The sequence below is a fragment of the Schistocerca americana genome, chromosome 5 (genome assembly GCF_021461395.2).
Source record: "Schistocerca americana isolate TAMUIC-IGC-003095 chromosome 5, iqSchAmer2.1, whole genome shotgun sequence".
NCBI lineage: Eukaryota > Metazoa > Arthropoda > Insecta > Orthoptera > Acrididae > Schistocerca > Schistocerca americana.
The window spans coordinates 99,628,038-99,645,718 of NC_060123.1; the positions used below are offsets into that span (position 1 = coordinate 99,628,038).

At 42.0% G+C, this 17,681-nt stretch overlaps 1 protein-coding gene across 1 annotated transcript in view; it reads right to left on the bottom strand.

The window, feature by feature from the left end:
- Positions 1-7,662: 7,662 nt before the first annotated feature.
- The window catches only part of LOC124615726 (maspardin-like), an 82,768-nt gene continuing 72,749 nt past the window's right edge, over positions 7,663-17,681 (bottom strand). The window contains exons 6-7 of the mRNA XM_047143795.1: positions 8,182-8,430; positions 7,663-8,098 (exon numbers count right to left, since the gene is read on the bottom strand). Coding sequence (XP_046999751.1) covers positions 8,015-8,098; positions 8,182-8,430 — 333 coding nt within the window. The 3' untranslated portion in view covers positions 7,663-8,014. The remainder of the gene's footprint in view (positions 8,099-8,181; positions 8,431-17,681) is intronic.

Below are 17,681 nucleotides of genomic sequence, written 5' to 3' on the forward strand. Positions count from 1 at the left end.
CGACGGCACTTTGCCATCCAGGAATGTTGTACCACGACAATGTGACCGCCAGCAGGTTTAACCAGTGATTTATGGTCCTACCACATGGGGTGCATTTCCGATGTGCACCGAAAACTCTCGCTATTGCCACACCAAGTACCAAACCAACCTCCCCCCCAACCCCCACACCCCTCACTCACTGGGGGCCCAGATTATGACCATACAGCCGTTCGCTCCTTCCGCATTACCATCTGCGCCTGCCGCACTGGCCTTCCGCGTCATTACTCAGGTGGACAATTTAACCTTTGGTCCAGTTTACCAGCCTACCTCACGTGCCGCTCATCCTATTGTTCCCACAGTACCAACCGTACCTGCCACATTGTGCTTATGAGACTCATCAGGGACGTTGCAACCGGCCATTGTTCAGGATGTGTTGGCTAGTAACACGGCCACGCCAGTAGTGCTGGGTTACAGGACAGCCTATCCTACCACGGGACAGCATGCCTTCCAAGATACACAAAAGCCACCATCATCCCCCTCCCCCAGGTCGTCTGCCAAAGCTACCTCCTCTATATGACGACAACCCCGTTTCATGGTTCGTGCTTTTCAAGTTACATTAGGTGACTGACGACAACTCTAAATTTCTATGTCTTGTCACGCACCTCCATGACCACTCAGATTTAATTTCTGACCTCCTCCTCTTACCACCACCGCGGCCAAAATATGAGTTCACCAAGAAGACAATACTGGACCAACTCGCCTGCTCACCACAGGAATTAATAATCAAGATCCCGTACGAGGAACACCTGGGGGACAGCACTCTGTCTCAACTCTGGCGCCAACTTCGGCTACTTGTGAGTGAACACACGATACCGGATGTTATCCTGTGGGCAGTGTAGTCTGCCAAGTTACCTACCGACCTGCAGATACACCTGCTACAACACTCCTTTAAGTTTATCGGCTCTCGCCTTCGCATCACAGATCAGCTGTATGCACTACTGCAACAAAAACAACTAGCACACCTCTCACCACTGGTTGGCACTACGCCGCTTGTTTACCAGGGTCTGCGAGCAGAGGCAGTGCTCATTCCGCCTCCACGCCATTTACACCACCAAGCAGTACTCGTTCGCTCTCTCCTCTTTCCAAACACTCAAGAATCGCACGTGTACCATACGTCCCAGCTTACATTCTGGACCAGATATACGAGGACAAACCACCTCCACTGTCACTATCACCACCACCGCCACATCCGGCTCATCCGTACTGATGGTACAAGAAGTGCAGATTACCTTGCCAGCACCCAAACACCAACTGCAGGATCTAAAAGACACCAAGTCCTGCGGGAAACTTCACAGGTGTCCTCAAACATTGCACTCTGTCCACTCGTCCTCTTGGCCAAGTGGTCATTTATACGTGACCGACATTTCGTCGTGGCTTGTTTTTCTAGTCGACACAGGCGCTGACGTGTCCACCTGTCGGCAAAATGACGAGTTGAAACAACGTATTGCTCACACTTTCGACGAGCTCACCAAAGCTTGTACCTTGCTGCTGCAACAGCAATCCACAGTTCCTTCACCTGATTGACCTTCATCAGCAGACACCAGCATGGACACTCATCAGGTTAGTTAAAAAACATTCATTGCGTGTGATGATTCGCGTTCCGTGATCTCTGCATGTGCAGTGCAATGTGTTTCAAACAGTGCTTCTAATGACAGTCGTGTGCGCGATGCGAACATGCGCAGGCAGCCGCCCTGCACGTTGGTAAACATTCTCCCTCTCTCGCCTGCCAACCACGTGATTCGGCAGCCATCGCCGTTCCCCACATGACACCAATGCCTCTCTCACTTGTGCCGGTTACTCAAGGCAAAGCTAACAACTGACAGTTTCTGTGTGTTCCGATCCACTCTGTGCTGCGTGCGCAGCCGACCTGTCCAAAGAAGTGCACGCTGCGCTCGTGTAATAGGCATGTGACTTTTGTGCTGCCTTTTACCACTCACACTAATGTCTACGCCTCATTGTGCCCCACTCATCCCAAAACTTCACGTCAGGACGTTACTCAGCCTAGTGTGCAGTTCTCAGTCTCTTCTGTCACTGACGTAACAACACACAAGATAATTACCACTGCCAGTCCTCCTATTAGACACAAGGTTAGACGCCTCAACCCCATTAAGTTGCGCACGGCCCAGCAGCAAATTAACGAACTTCTGGAGGCAGGCATTCTACAGCCTTCGGACAGCAATTGGTCTTTACCAATTCACCTCATCACCAAGCAGGACTGTTCTTTTCGAATGTGTGGTGATTACAGACACTTAAACGCTCGTATCGTCATGGTGTCATGGACAATTACCCAGTGCCGAACATAAACGATTTCACTCATATGTTATCAGGCACCACAATCTTCAGTGTGATTGACTGTAAACGTGCCTATAACCAGATTCCTGTAGCGTTGGAAGACATTCCAAAGACTGCGATTATCATGCCACTCTGTTTGTTTCAATACAACTTCATGCCATTCGGCTTAAAGAATGCGACACAAACGTGGCAACATTTCATTGACTCAATCTTAAGACAGTTCGAGTTCTGCTTTGCATACCTGGGTGACATCCTCATTTTCAGCAAGTCGACTGAGGACCACAAAGATCATTTATCCCAGGTCCTCCAGACCTTGAACTCCAATGGTGTCGAGGTCAACAAAGATAAATTCCAATTGCACCAATCTGTGTCACACCGTCTCTGCAGATGGGATACGGCCTCCCAAATCCCGTGTGAAGGCTATCACATCATTGCCACCCCTGGCTACGTACAAAGGACTGACTTTTCCTGGGTACTGTAAATTACTACCGCAGACATCTACCTTCTGCCATCGTCCTGCACGCCCCACTGACGGACTCTCTGTCCGGCAAAGAGACTACGGGCCTTAAGCCAGTCCATTGGACTGAACCTATACTAGAGGCCTTCAGGGCTCTAAAGACAGCATTAGCTCACACTGTCATACTCGCCCACCCTGGCCCGTCTGCCGAGTTGTTCATCACTACGGATGTCAACGACATCACGGTCGGGGCAGTATTACAGCAATGCAAAGGCGACATGGTTTCACCCCTTCATTTCCTCTCTAAAAAACTGTCTACAGCACAGAAATAGAGAACTTCTGGTGGTCTATGATGCTGTCAAACACTTTCGCCCTGACATTGAGGGCTGTTCTTTCTTCATCCTTACTGACCACAAACCACTGGCGGATACCTTCTGCAACCCTCCTGAGGATCCACCCCCTCGGTGTTTCCGCCACTTCGACCTGGTCTCTCAATTTACTACGGACGTACGCTACATCAAAGGCACAGAAAACATCCCCGCTGATTTCTTTTTGTGGATCAATAATGTCTCACACATTGTCGATTTATCCAACCTCACCACTCTCCAGGCTTCTGACAAGGAATCTCAAGCTCTTCTCTAGGATCCTCAGACATCGCTTGTGTTTACCAAAGCCAGGTTCCCCGGCGTTTCGGACAAAGTGTGATGCGACTCTTCTACCGGCACTCTGCAACCGTTCTTCCCTCCCACGTTGCGCCGACAAGCCTTCGACGCTTTGCATAACCTCGCCTACCCTCGGCAACGAGCATTTTTTTTTGTGAAAATGTTTGGCAGGACTGTTAAACCTGGGCACACAGCTGCATTTCCTGCCACAATCAGGGGGCCACAGATATATCCTCTCCACAATTGACTGCATGTCTCTTCGGGTGCAAGCTGTTCCTTTACCCAACATCACAGAAGGAAGGCCAAGGTTTTTGTCTCATCATGGATCGCTAGGTTCAGTTGCCCGTCCACAATCACCACCGACCAGGGACGACAGTTCGAGTCTGCACTTTTCACGATTCTATGTAACCTTAGCGGTATTCAAAAAACTCAAACAACAGCCTACCACCCGCAAAGCAACGGTTTAGTGGAACGATGGCACCGCACCCTTAAAACAGCACTCAGGTGCCATGACTGCCTCTGGTCTGAGGCACTTCCTTGGTTGTTACTTGGTCTCCGTTCACCCTTTAAACCTGACTTACAGGGAGCCATCTCGAATTCGTTTTCGGAGAGAACCTGGTTCTACCTGGGGAACTTATCCTGCCTCAAGCACGTGAGGATTTCCCCACCTCCCCAGACTTTATGAGTAGAATGCACACCCACTTTAGACACACAAGGCTACACACGCCTGTCAGTCATTCCCCGCTGGACAATTACGTGCCAGCCGCACTCAACACATGCTCCCATGTTATGCTCAGGGGTGATTCCGTTAGACAACCCCCATACCTTGGCCCCTTTGAAGTACTCTGGAGGGGCAGACAACGTTCAACATTATGGTTAAAGATCGTCCGCAGACCGTTTCGCTACACAGGCTCAAGCCTGCTTTCGTGTACTCTGACGCCCCTCTGCCGTCCCAGTCCGACCATCTGGATGAATTTTCCACTGCTGAGCACGATAATGGGTTAGCACATCCCATGGTAAGGTCTTCTCCTTCTGATGATTCGTCACTGCAGTTCGCGGGTTTCCCAAGCATGTAGTCGTCAACCCCATGTGCAAGGTTTTGATGACTTTTCATCTACTGGAGAGACTTGCGCTGCAATGTGCCACCTAACCGTGTCAATGATGTGTCGATTGTCACTTTCAATGACCGTGTACTCGTGCTCCTTACAGACAGTGCAGAGCCGACACTCAACAAGGAACTAGATGTCGAGATAGTGCATAGCCTGTCCCTCCTCCGAGAGTGATATCCATCAAGAGTTTGTACGTTCATCTCCTCGGACGACTTTATCTGCATTAGGGGCAGGCACGCTCGCACACCGCACACCTCTACTCCCGGGCTGGCCGACGCATCGTCCGTCCCCGCTGGCTGTCTGATTACGATGTGGACCTGAAGCCCATCACCGCGCCTTTGCACGCCGCCCTGACTGACATGGAGCTTCCAGTCATGCACCTGCTGCCTCACACTACTCACTCCAGCGTCGACGCCCACACAACTTCCCCTCAGGCCTCCATACTGCGGGGGAGGGGGTGCGCCTTTGTGGCGTCAATAGGTCACATCAACCACATAAAGCATGATCTTTGAACTCCAGCTGCTCTGACGAGCCGCCATGTTAATGTTCCAGTCAGCCTTTGTAACTCGTACAGTGTAAATGTGTATCTTTCTTTGTGTTGAAATATAAGTATTTATAAACATTTATGGGAACAGTTTGTTGCATATAGAGTTATCAGTATTCTCATTCCCCACAAACCTGCTGCACCACAACTTGCTGTTTCGGTGTTTTGTGGCTCCACATCACCCAAGGTAAGCTGCCTGCTGAAAAGATACAAAGTCAAATTGGCCATCAGGCTTTTGACAGTTACTGGAAACAGTTAAAGATTCAGCACATCTCAGAACATCTGTTGTCTAAAAGATACCTTGCAAGTGTTTCCAATCTTACATTGGAAAAACAGTGAGCACTATAGAGCAATAAACGAAGCAGCATGAGAAATTTTATCGCCTATGCTCCCTGAAAAATTCGCTTTAGTGGAGCATGTTTTGGAAAACTGTCATCAATTCAAATTTTATGAAACCTCCCATCATCACTCACACTGCATAATTAAAGAAGTCTTCAAAATAAAGTCACTGGTAACATCCTTGAAAGAGACAGAGGCCTGCAGCTCAGTGCGACGTGGGCTCCAGTGATCATGAGGTTCAAATGGCTCTGAGCACTATGGAACTTAAAATCTATGGTCATCAGTCCCCTAGAACTTAGAACTACTTAAACCTAACTAACCTAAGGACAGCACACAACACCCAGTCATCAGGAGGCAGAGAAAATCCCTGACCCCGCCGGATCATGAGGTCCAAGCAGGTGTAACAAATGTGAAGTCAACACATGCCCATATAAGACAATGCCGTGAGCACCAGTGACATTATGCTGACAACTACAGCCTGCAACGGCGTACCAGCAGCCAATCTGCAGTCATACCACTTGTCAATGGCCAGGGAGTGATTGGTCAAAAGCTTGTGGTATTTTAACCATTTGGTTGGAAACCCAAGAACATTTTATTTAATGCTACCACTGCAAGGCTCTGCATTCTTAAATTATTATTTACTTGATTACATTAGTATTTTTAAAGAAAGCCATCTATATTTGTCTCAAATGCCCTCTTGAAATACACTACTAATTGTTTTCAAGTTTTACATTTTTTTTAAAAAATTTACACTGGCACTTGCTATGTAGATATTAAGAATTTTACAATCAATGAATTGCATAATTCATTGCTGGAGCGATTAATGAGGCATGTGACAATCCACAGGTTTTACATCAATGAACGTAAAAACAGTCACCCTCAGAAATTGACTGAAGTACCATCAGTCATGCCACACTTGCAACCTACAAAGAAAAGCTACTAGTTGCCTGAATACCTTGAAATATTTTACGATTATTCAACTATCGAATCATATATCCATATTGAAATGTTTTTCAATTGATGCAGTTTTATGAAATGACCTTATTTTCCTTATTTAGTGTTCGGTGTTGCAGGCCTACCAGACCGCAATTATGTTATTTGCTACGACTCTGACTACTAGCTTATTCCACAAGTCTGAGCCTATTGTCCTTTGAGTGCTGATGAATTGTTATGTAAGAAGTGAGCTTACATCCTTGAGAGTCTCGAGGCACGCTTTACAAGTAATGCACTGAGATATTCTTGACATATGCACTCTCATTTCCTATCCCTAGGCACAACCTCTGCCTGTAACCATTTATTTTTGCTCTCTTAACAACTGTATTTGAGAAGACAATATCCACATGTAGTCAATACTACGGACTGGAAATGAGAGCCCTTGTCTTGGGACACGCGCGAACTTCTTGATGCATTTCTTGTACAACATCTATGGTGTGAGGACGATGGGCACAGACTCTTGCAGAATAGGTCAGTACACAGAGCTATAAATTGAGGTGTAGCCTTCTATTCAGATAGTATATATGAAATATTGTTGACTTGCAACATGAAACAGGACACAAAGAAAATTGTCATTTCATTAAGCTTTTTGGTGGATGTAGGGGAGATCTGTGCAAAACAATAGATAGTGAATCTTGATGGCCACACAAAAGAAACCATTGGCCTCAAATTACTTCACAGATTTCACTGAAAATAAAGTGACAAGTCATATTGGTAGGCTGCATCAAACCATTCAGACAACTAATGAGCCAAAACAAAACCAATCACTTCCTTTCTTACTCTGTCTTCATATACACCAAGAGTAAAATGTGTTTGCCCACTTCAGTCTTGGATTTAATCACTCTCTTCTACAAACCCAACTGGTAAGGGTCCCAGACACATGAGCAATACTCAAAAGTAAGTTGTATGATTGTTGTGTAAGCCACTTCTTTTGTGGCTGAATTACATTTTCTCAAGATTCTTCCAGTGAATCTCAGTTGGAATCAGCTTCACCTACAGTTTGTTTTATGTTGTTATTCCATTTTAGGCAGTCATGAAAAAACTAAATGTGGCTGGTCAGTTAGAGATTTGACCTTCCTTCACATGAAAGTGTGTCCAGAGTCTTAACCACAGCATGCTTCACTAGATTTTGGAAAACTGATTGATTGAGTAAGTGAATTAAAAGGCGTTACATTATTTCTTGGCATCAGGAACACCTTAATTTCATGCTGTAAGGAGTAAAAATAATTATCACAAAAGCAACAAAACTTTATTTTTAAAATATGGATACTTAACAGGATACGTTTACAAAAATATATAATGTGTATGTGTATATATCAGTAGTGTCTTATGTACAAAGGATATAAATACAAAAGGCAGAGATCAGCAACATTAACTGCCTAAACACCTATCTTTAACGCTTGCACAGTACACGACTAGACTTGACTGTAATTGAAATTGCATCAGAGTCTTTTAGGCCATAAATGCTGGTATGTACTGCAATATGCAGCAGTACTAGTGTGATCAAATCCATACCATTCAATTTAGAGAAATTACAATTTCTCTAAGTTAGAGAGAGAAAGAGTACACTGATAAATTTTTATTCCCCCTCTTTTGAAGTTTTTTGTGATGGTACAGGCTCTGATGCACTGAGATTGGTCCCATCAAAACTCCGTAAATGTATCTGTAACAAGGTATATATAAAAATTAAACTATTTATTTCAATATTTCTACACACTACAACAAGCAGTTAATATTCTTCAGTACCTGAAGATGGAGGTTGACTTCCTCACTTCGACTCAAGTAAGGAAAATTTCCACCCGACTTTAGATGTGCTAATTTGGCAGTTGGATAGCATTTGTACATTTCTTCTCTTACAGGATTAGAAAGAGCATAATCATCAAAAACATCAATTATCGTTATTGGAATACCTGACAGTTTCTGTGGTTCGACGTAAGAGTGTATGCAATTCATTGTCAGTCTTGAAGCAAGATCTGGCTGTGACAAGCTTTCCAACTGTAATAAGAAACACAAGATTTCAGTCATTCAGCTAATTACATCTGTGGTTCAGGTCAAAAAATATAAAAGGTATATTTTATCGATTTTGAACTGAAACAACTTAATATTTGCTCTTTATGTCCATGGATATTATCAGTTTCTGAAAATATAAGTAAATGGATAGATAAACAATCTACTAACCAAGCAGAGACAGGAGAACACACATATAAAAGGTTGCACTTCCCTAGCTTTTGGAGCAAGTGCCTCTTTCTTCTGGCACAAGGGTTGATGGGGAAGGAAGAGGCGTAAAGGAAAAGGCCAAAACTCCCGATCAGAGGAGGTTTACCACACAGGCTGTGAAGAAAAGACTGATTGTTGGGAACTGCACTGGATGAGATTTAAAAGATGGGAGCTTAAAAGTGGAAGATAGGGTGTATGCAAGACAGAGTCCACTTCTAAGTGAGGTAAGTGCAGGGTGGGAAAGAAAATGGCTGTGAACTTTGCAATGTCTTTCACCGGTTTGTTTCGACATTTGACAGCTATTTTCTTTCCCACCCTCCTTGCTCAGCAGTTACCTCTGTCTTGTATGTATCCTATCTTCCACCCTTAAGCTCTCAGCTTTTCAAATCTCATGCAGTGCAATTCCCAACAATCAGTCTTTCCTTCTCATTCCATCTGGTAACTCTCACTTGATGTGGAATTCTGGGTGACTTTTCTGACCTCAACCCCTTTTCCTAAACCTCACCAGTCCTTTACTTTCACCCCTCTTCCTTCCCCTTCAACCCATCTGCTAGGAGGAGGGGTCAATGGCTCCAAAAGCCAGCAAATTGTAATACTTTTAATATTTGCTCTATAATCCAAAGCTTAGCTAACATTTTCTTATAATAAATTAAAGGTCAGATTCATTCAGTCTCAGTCACTGTTCAATATTTCTCAAACGCTAAGCACTACTGGCTCATCAATTATCTGCCAATCCGGAAGTTTGGATTACTTGCATTTTACAATCCATAGTTACTTCACTATCCACTTTCAATTGGGTCATGGCAAACACACTCAGATATAAAGAAAACATTTTACACAATGACATTTTTACCTTCCTCCCCCCATGAACCATGGACCTTGCCGTTGGTGGGGAGGCTTGCGTGCCTCAACGATACAGATAGCCGTACCGTAGATGCAACCACAACGGAGGGGTATCTGTTGAGAGGCCAGACAAACATGTGGTTCCTGAAGAGGGGCAGCAGCCTTTTTAGTAGTTGCAGGGGCAACAGTCTGGATGATTGACTGATATGGCCTTGTAACACTAACCAAAACGGCCTTGCTGTGCTGGTACTACGAACGGCTGAAAGCAAGGTGAAACTACAGCTGTAATTTTTCCCAAGGGGATGCAGCTTTACTGTATGGTTAAATGATGATGGCGTCCTCTTCGGTAAAATATTCCGGAGGTAAAATAGCCCCCCATTCAGATCTCCGGGCAGGGACTACTCAAGGGGACGTCGTTATCAGGAGAAAGAAAACTGGCATTCTACGGATCGGAGCATGGAATGTCAGATCCCTTAATCGGGCAGGTAGGTTAGAAAATTTAAAAAGGGAAATGGATAGGTTAAAGTTAGATATAGTGGGAATTAGTGAAGTTCGGTGGCAGGAGGAACAAGACTTCTGGTCAGGTGAATACAGGGTTATAAATACAAAATCAAATAGGGGTAATGCAGGAATCGATTTAATAATGAATAAAAAAATAGGAGTGTGGGTAAGCTACTACAAACAGCACAGTGAACGTATTATAGTGGCCAAGATAGACACGAAGCCCATGCCTACTACAGTAGTACAAGTTTATATGCCAACTAGCTCTGCAGATGACGAAGAAATTGAAGAAATGTATGATGAGATAATAGAAATTATTCAGGTAGTGAAGGGAGACGAAAATTCAATAGTCATGGGTGACTGAAATTCAACAATAGGAAAAGGGATAGAAGGAAACATAGTATGTGAATATGGATTGGGGCTAAGAAATGAAAGAGGAAGCTGTCTGGTAGAATTTTGCACAGAGCATAACAATCACAGCTAACACTTGGTTTAAGAATCATAAAAGAAGGTTGTATACATGGAAGAAGCCTGGAGATACTGACAGATTTCAGATAGATTATATAATGGTAAGACAGAGATTTAGGAACCAGGTTTTAAATTGTAAGACATTTCCAGGGGCAGATGTGGACTCTGACCACAATCTATTGGTTATGAACTGTAGATTAAAACTGAAGAAACTGCAAAAAGGTGGGAATTTAAGGAGATGGGACCTGGATAAACTGACTAAACCAGAGGTTGTACAGAGTTTCAGGGACAGCATAATGGAACAATTGACAGGAATGGGGGAAAGAAATACAGTAGAAGACGAATGGGCAGCTCTGAGGGATGAAGTAGTGAAGGCAGTGGAGGATCAAGTAGGTAAAAAGACGAGGGCTAGTAGAAATCCTTGGGTAACAGAAGAAATACTGAATTTAATTGATGAAAGGAGAAAATATAAAAATGCAGTAAATAAAGCAAGCAAAAAGGAATACAAACGTCTCAAAAATGAGATCGACAGGAAGTACAAAATGGCTAAGCAGGCATGGCTAGAGGACAAATGTAAGGATGTAGAGGCTAATCTCACTAGGGTAAGATAGATACTGCCTACAGGAAAATTAAAGAGACTTTTGGAGAAAAGAGAGCCACTTGTATGAATATCAAGAGCTCAGATGGAAACCTAGTTCTAAGCAAAGAGGGGAAAGCAGAAAGGCGGAAGGAGTATATAGAGGGTCTATACAAGGGCGATGTACTTGAGGACAATATTATGGAAATGGAAGAGGATGTAGATGAAGATGAAATGGGAGATACGATACTGCGTGAAGAGTTTGACAGAGCACTGAAAGACCTGAGTCGAAACAAGGCCCCGGGAGTAGACAACATTCCATTAGAACGACTGACGGCCTTGGGAGAGCCAGTCCTGACAAAACTCTACCATCTGGTGAGTAAGATGTATGAGACAGGCGAAATACCCTCAGACTTCAAGAAGAATATAATAATTCCAATTCCAAAGAAAGCAGGTGTTGACAGATGTGAAAATTACCGAACTATCAGTTTAATAAGCTACAGTTGCAACATAGTAACATGAATTCTTTACAGACGAATGGAAAAACTGGTAGAAGCCGACCTCGGGGAAGATCAGTTTGGATTCCGTATAAATGTTTGAACACGTGAGGCAATACTGACCTTACGACTTATCTTGGAAGAAAGATTAAGGAAAGGCAAACCTACATTTCTAGCATTTGTAGACTTAGAGAAAGCTTTTGACAATGTTGACTGGAATACTCTCTTTCAAATTCTGCAGGTGGCAGGGAGCGAAAGGCTATTTACAATTTGTACAGAAACCAGATGGCAGTTGTAAGAGTCGAGGGACATGAAAGGGAAGCAGTGGTTGGGAAGGGAGTGAGACAGGGTTGTAGCCTCTCCCCGATGTTATTCAATCTGTATATTGAGCAAGCAGTAAAGGAAACAAAAGAAAAAATCTGAGTAGGTATTAAAATCCAGGGAGAAGAAATAAAAACTGAGGTTCGCCGATGACATTGTAATTCTGTCAGAGACAGCAAAGGACTTGGAAGAGCAGTTGAACGGAATGGACTGTATCTTGAAAGGAGGATATAAGATGAACATCAACAAAAGGAAAATGAGGATAATGGAATGTAGTCGAATTAAGTCGGGTGATGCTGAGGGAATTAGATTAGGAAATGAGACACTTAAAGTAGTAAAGGAGTCTTGCTATTTAGGGAGTAAAATAAGCGATGATGGTCGAAGTAGAGAGGATATAAAATGTAGACTGACAACGGCAAGGAAAGCGTTTCTCAAGAAGAGAAATTTGTTGACATTGAGTAAAGATTTAAGTGTCAGGAAGTCGTTTCTGAAAGTATTTGTACGGAGTGTAGCCATGTATGGAAGTGAAACATGGACGATAAATAGTTTAGACAAGAAGAGAATAGAAGCTTTCAAAATGTGGTGCTACAGAAGAATGTTGAAGATTAGGTGGGTAGATCACGTAACTAATGAGGAGGTATTGAATAGGATTGGGGGGGAGAAGAGAAGTTTGTGGCACAACTTGACTAGAAGAAGGGATCGGTTGGTAGGACATGCCCTGAGGCATCAACGGATCACAAATTTAGCATTGGAGGGCAGCGTGGAGGGTAAAAATCGTAGAGGGAGACCAAGAGATGAATACACTAAGCAGATTCAGAAGGATGTAGGGTGCAGTAGGTACTGGGAGATGAAGGAGCTTGCACAGGATAGATTAGCATGGAGAGCTGCATGAAACCAGTCTTAGGGCTGAAGACCACAACAACAACATTTTTACCTTTAGAGGGCCTAAAGTATGACTGCCAGAATTTAAAAAAAAAAAAAAAAATAGTCAACTGGCACAACCACAAAATACTTCACACGTCTTTCCAAGATGGCCGCTGAGTAAGTGACGCCAGAAACCATTTCCAGAAAGTTAAGTGATTTAGACAGGAATATAATTTAGTTTAACGCTGACAACAAATTAAATACGTGCATTAGTGTATCGTTTAGTCTTGCCGTTAAAGGTTTGACTTTTATTTGCGTATTTTTTCAGAAAACACGAAAAGATCGTAACCTCGCGAAGTCGTGCTTAGGCTTAAATTTTGTAAACGTGTTTGTTTCTTGTTTCAAGGTAATTTAACCAGTTTCTCGGTAACAAATAAGTAAACTACCGTAAATAGCGTATAACTTCATTGTTTTAATACAGATTTTAGAAAAACAGCGTAACTTTATATCAGAAACTTGCCTATATACATTTGTTTATAGGCCTATTCTCGTAACGTTTTTGGAGAATCAAAGTTAAAGTATCTCGTTTAATTGCCCTTTTTTCATTCCATCGAGTGAAATATATAATAAATAGCGTATACCTTCGTTGTTTTAATACAGATCTCAGAAAACCAGCGGAATTTTAAATCAGAAACTTGCTTATATACATTTGTGAATAGGCTTAATTCTTGTAACGTCTTTTTTGATTTTCGGTAATTTAATTGATTTATTCTAGCTAAAGTATTATTTTTGCCATGAGTGAGAAGTGCCTGACTTGCCGTAGAATTGTTAGTTCCGGGGTTTGGTGTGATGGATGCAGTAGTTTTTTTCACTGGGGGGACTGCAGTGGCGTGGGTGTTGGGAAAGTGGATCAGGCTCATCAGTGGTTATGTAGGATTTGCAGCAGAGATAGGAAGATAGTGGAACAGGAGGGGAAAATTGCTGCCCTTCAGGCTGAGCTAGATCAGGCTAGGGAAGATCTGGACAGGTTAAGGAGGGAGAAGGGCAATGAGAGGTGGGAAGTGGCAACAGGTAGCAGAAGGAACAGGCCTAGAACTAAGTCTGACAGTTTTGTGGTGAATGTCAAAAATAAGTTTGACCTGTTGCTTCAGTTAGAAACTGATGAGCCTCAAGCAGAGGTAGGTGTAGACAGGACACAACAAACTTTCAATAGGAAATTTAAAAAGAATGTAGGAAAGTCATCGAAAAGGAAGAAAGTTTTGTTGTTAGGCAGTTCTCATGCCAGAGGTGTAGGCCAACTTCTGCAGGAGGAATTAGGACCAGAATACCAGGTCACAAATTTTTTCAAACCTAGTGCTAGTCTGGATCAGGTGACAGAGGATTTAGGTTCACTCTGTAAAGGATTTACCAGGGAAGACACCGTGGTTATTGTGGGAGGGCCAGGGAACAGCATCAACAGAGATCCTGGGTACAGTATAGAGTGTGACCTGGTAAAGATTGCGTCGGCATCGAGACACACCAATGTTGAATTTGTATCTGTCCTGAGACGCCATGACCGGCCTCATTTGAACTCTTCTGTTGGGAGAGTTAATTTGGAGTTGGAACGGCTGCTTGTGTCGGGTGCGGGGGCTCATATTGGTGTGGTTCCTGTTGATTATCTCAGTAGGTGGGACTATACCAGGCACGGCCTACATCTCAACAGGAAAGGGAAGGGGAAACTGGCTGGGGTAATAGCAGGAAATTTAAGGGGGGGAGGCACTGCCATGAATGGTAAAATACCAGTGGTTACAGGTGTTGGAGCAGCACCTTTTTTAGGATAGGTAAGACAGAAAGATGTCAAGTTCTACGAGAGGTCAGGATTGAAACAAATCTTCAGTTTAGGAAAGAAATTCAACAGCACAATTCTAGCACATTGTATCACCAATCACAGCTATCAATTATAAATTTTCACCAATCACCAGAAATTTTATCTCCACCAAGTTGTATCTCAGTCCTAGGTAATTGCATTGATGAACTAAAGTCACCCAACCCAATTGACATAATCTGCCTCTCTGAACACCATGTGACCACTGGTATAGGAACTAGGCCTAAGCACAATGAGAAACTCAGACAGGAGAGTACTGCAAATGTTAGAATAAGGAAAGGTTCTCATAAAAGTATAATTAAAAATAATGTAAGTATATTTCATCAAAATATTGGGAGTTTAAAGAATAAAGTAGATGAGCTTCTGGTTTGTTTGGAAGATTTAGAAGCTGAGAATGAAATAGATATACTATGCCTGTCTGAGCATCACATTGTTACTGATATGGATAAGGTAAATGTAAGTGGTTATAAGCTCTCTGCACATGTAATGAGAGAAAATATGGAGAAAGGAGGAGTTGCCATATATGTCAAAAGTTATCATTGTGCAAAAAGTATAGAAACAAAAAAGTTTTGTGTAGAGAAACATATAGAAGCATGTGCCTGTGAGCTTAAATTAAATAAAGGCACATTTATAATTGTAACTGTATATAGTCCCCATCAGGAAATTTTCATCTATTTCTGAAAAATTTGGACTCCTTGTTGTGCTATCTGTCAGACAGGGGGAAGCAAATTATTATTTGTGGGGACTTCAATGTAGATTCTCTGAAAGAGGGTAATAGGAAAAATGACCTTGAAGTATTACTCGGTTCTTTCAATTTGACACCCGTTATTGATTTTCCTACTCGGGTCGTAAAGGATAGCAGCTCACTGATAGATAACTTCTTTATAGACCAAGATAAGTTTAACCAGATAAATGCTCAGCCTGTTGAGAATGGTCTTTCTGATCATGGTGCACAGCTAGTTACAATATATGACATAGCTCCATTCAGCAATACTAAACAGTCCTCCAAAGTAGTACGTTCAGTCAACAATTTAACAATTGCAAATTTCAGGGAAAGCCTACAGCAGTTAGACTGGGATGAGGTGTACCGTGAACCTGATGCCAATTTAAAATATAATTTATTTCATGACATTTTTGTAAATGCATTTGAAAACTGCTTCCCCAAGAAAATAGTTAAATATACTCGTAAGAAACCTTGTAACAAACCATGGCTTACTAAGGGTATAAAAATATCTTGTAACCGGAAAAGGGAAATGTATCCGACAGCAAGAAAGAGTAGTGACCCAGAAACTATCAAAAATTATAAAAACTACTGTGTTATATTAAGAAAAGTTATTAAGAAATCCAGGAGTATGTGTATCATGTCTGAAATCAGCAACTCTGATAATAAAATTAAAACAATTTGGAATATTATTAAAAGAGAAACAGGTCAACCAAGAGCAGAGGAAGACAGTATTACCATCAAATTGAATGAAAACTTTACGAACAAAAAGTCAGAAGTTGAAAATATTTTTAATAATCATTTTCTAAATGTTGTGGATATAGTAGGATCCAGGTGTTCATTAGAAGATGCTAGGCTGTTAATGGAAGAGGCCATACCTATGCAATTTGATACAATTGAAATCTCACCCACTTCTCCCTCTGAAATTAGGAAAATAATTAACTTGCTTAAAAGCAAAAACTCACATGGAATTGATGGCATTTCCAGCAAAATACTAAAAGCTTGTTCTCAACAGATAAGTAAGATTCTCAGCCACCTGTGTAATAGCTCTCTGGAACAGGGCATTTTCCCTGATAGACTGAAATATGCTATTGTTATACCTTTGCATAAAAAGGGGGATAGATCTGATGTCAACAATTACCGTCCAATCTCCCTTCTAACAGCTTTATCCAAAATTTTTGAGAAAGTAATGTATTCAAGAGTAGCTTCACATATCTGTAAAAATGAAGTACTAACAAAATGTCAGTTTGGTTTCCAGAAAGGTTTTTCAACAGAAAATGCCATATATGCTTTCACCAGTCAAATTTTGAATGATCTGAATAACCGAACACCACCCATTGGGATTTTTTGTGATCTCTCAAAGGCTTTTGATTGTGTAAATCATGAAATTCTGCTAGACAAGCTCAAGTATTGTGGCATGAGTGGGACAGTGCACAAATGGTTTAATTCGTACCTAACTGGAAGAGTGCAGAAAGTTGAAATAAGTAGTTCTCGTAACATGCAAAGATCAGCACATTCCTCAAACTGGGGAACTATCAAGAATGGGGTTCCACAAGGGTCAGTCTTGGGTCCTTTGTTGTTCTTATTATATATTAATGACTTGCCATTCTATATTCATGAAGAGGCAAAGTTAGTTCTCTTCGCTGATGATACAAGTATAGTAATCACACCTGAGAAACAAGAATTAACTGATGAAATTGTCAATACTGTCTTTCAGAAAATTACTAAGTGGTTCCTTGTAAACGGACTCTCACTGAATTTTGATAAGACGCAGTACATACAGTTCCGTACAGTGAATGGTATGACGCCATTAATAAATATAGACCTTAATCAGAAGCATATAGCTAAGGTAGAATATTCAAAATTTTTAGGTATGTCCATTGATGAGAGATTAAATTGGAAGAAACACATTGATGATCTGCTGAAACGTTTGAGTTCAGCTACTTATGCAATAAGGGTCATTGCAAATTTTGGTGATAAGCATCTTAGTAAATTAGCTTACTACGCCTATTTTCACTCATTGCTTTCATATGGCATCATATTTTGGGGTAATTCATCACTGAGGAATAAAGTATTTATTGCACAAAAGCGTGTAATCAGAATAATAGCTGGAGTCCACCCAAGATCATCCTGCAGACATTTATTTAAGGATCTAGGGATATTCACAGTAGCTTCTCAGTATATATACTCTCTTATGAAATTTGTTATTAACAACCAAACCCAATTCAAAAGTAATAGCAGTGTGCATAACTACAATACTAGGAGAAAGGACGATCTTCACTATTCAAGATTAAATCTAACTTTGGCACAGAAAGGGGTGAATTATACTGGCACTAAAGTCTTTGGTCACTTACCAAATAGTATCAAAAGTCT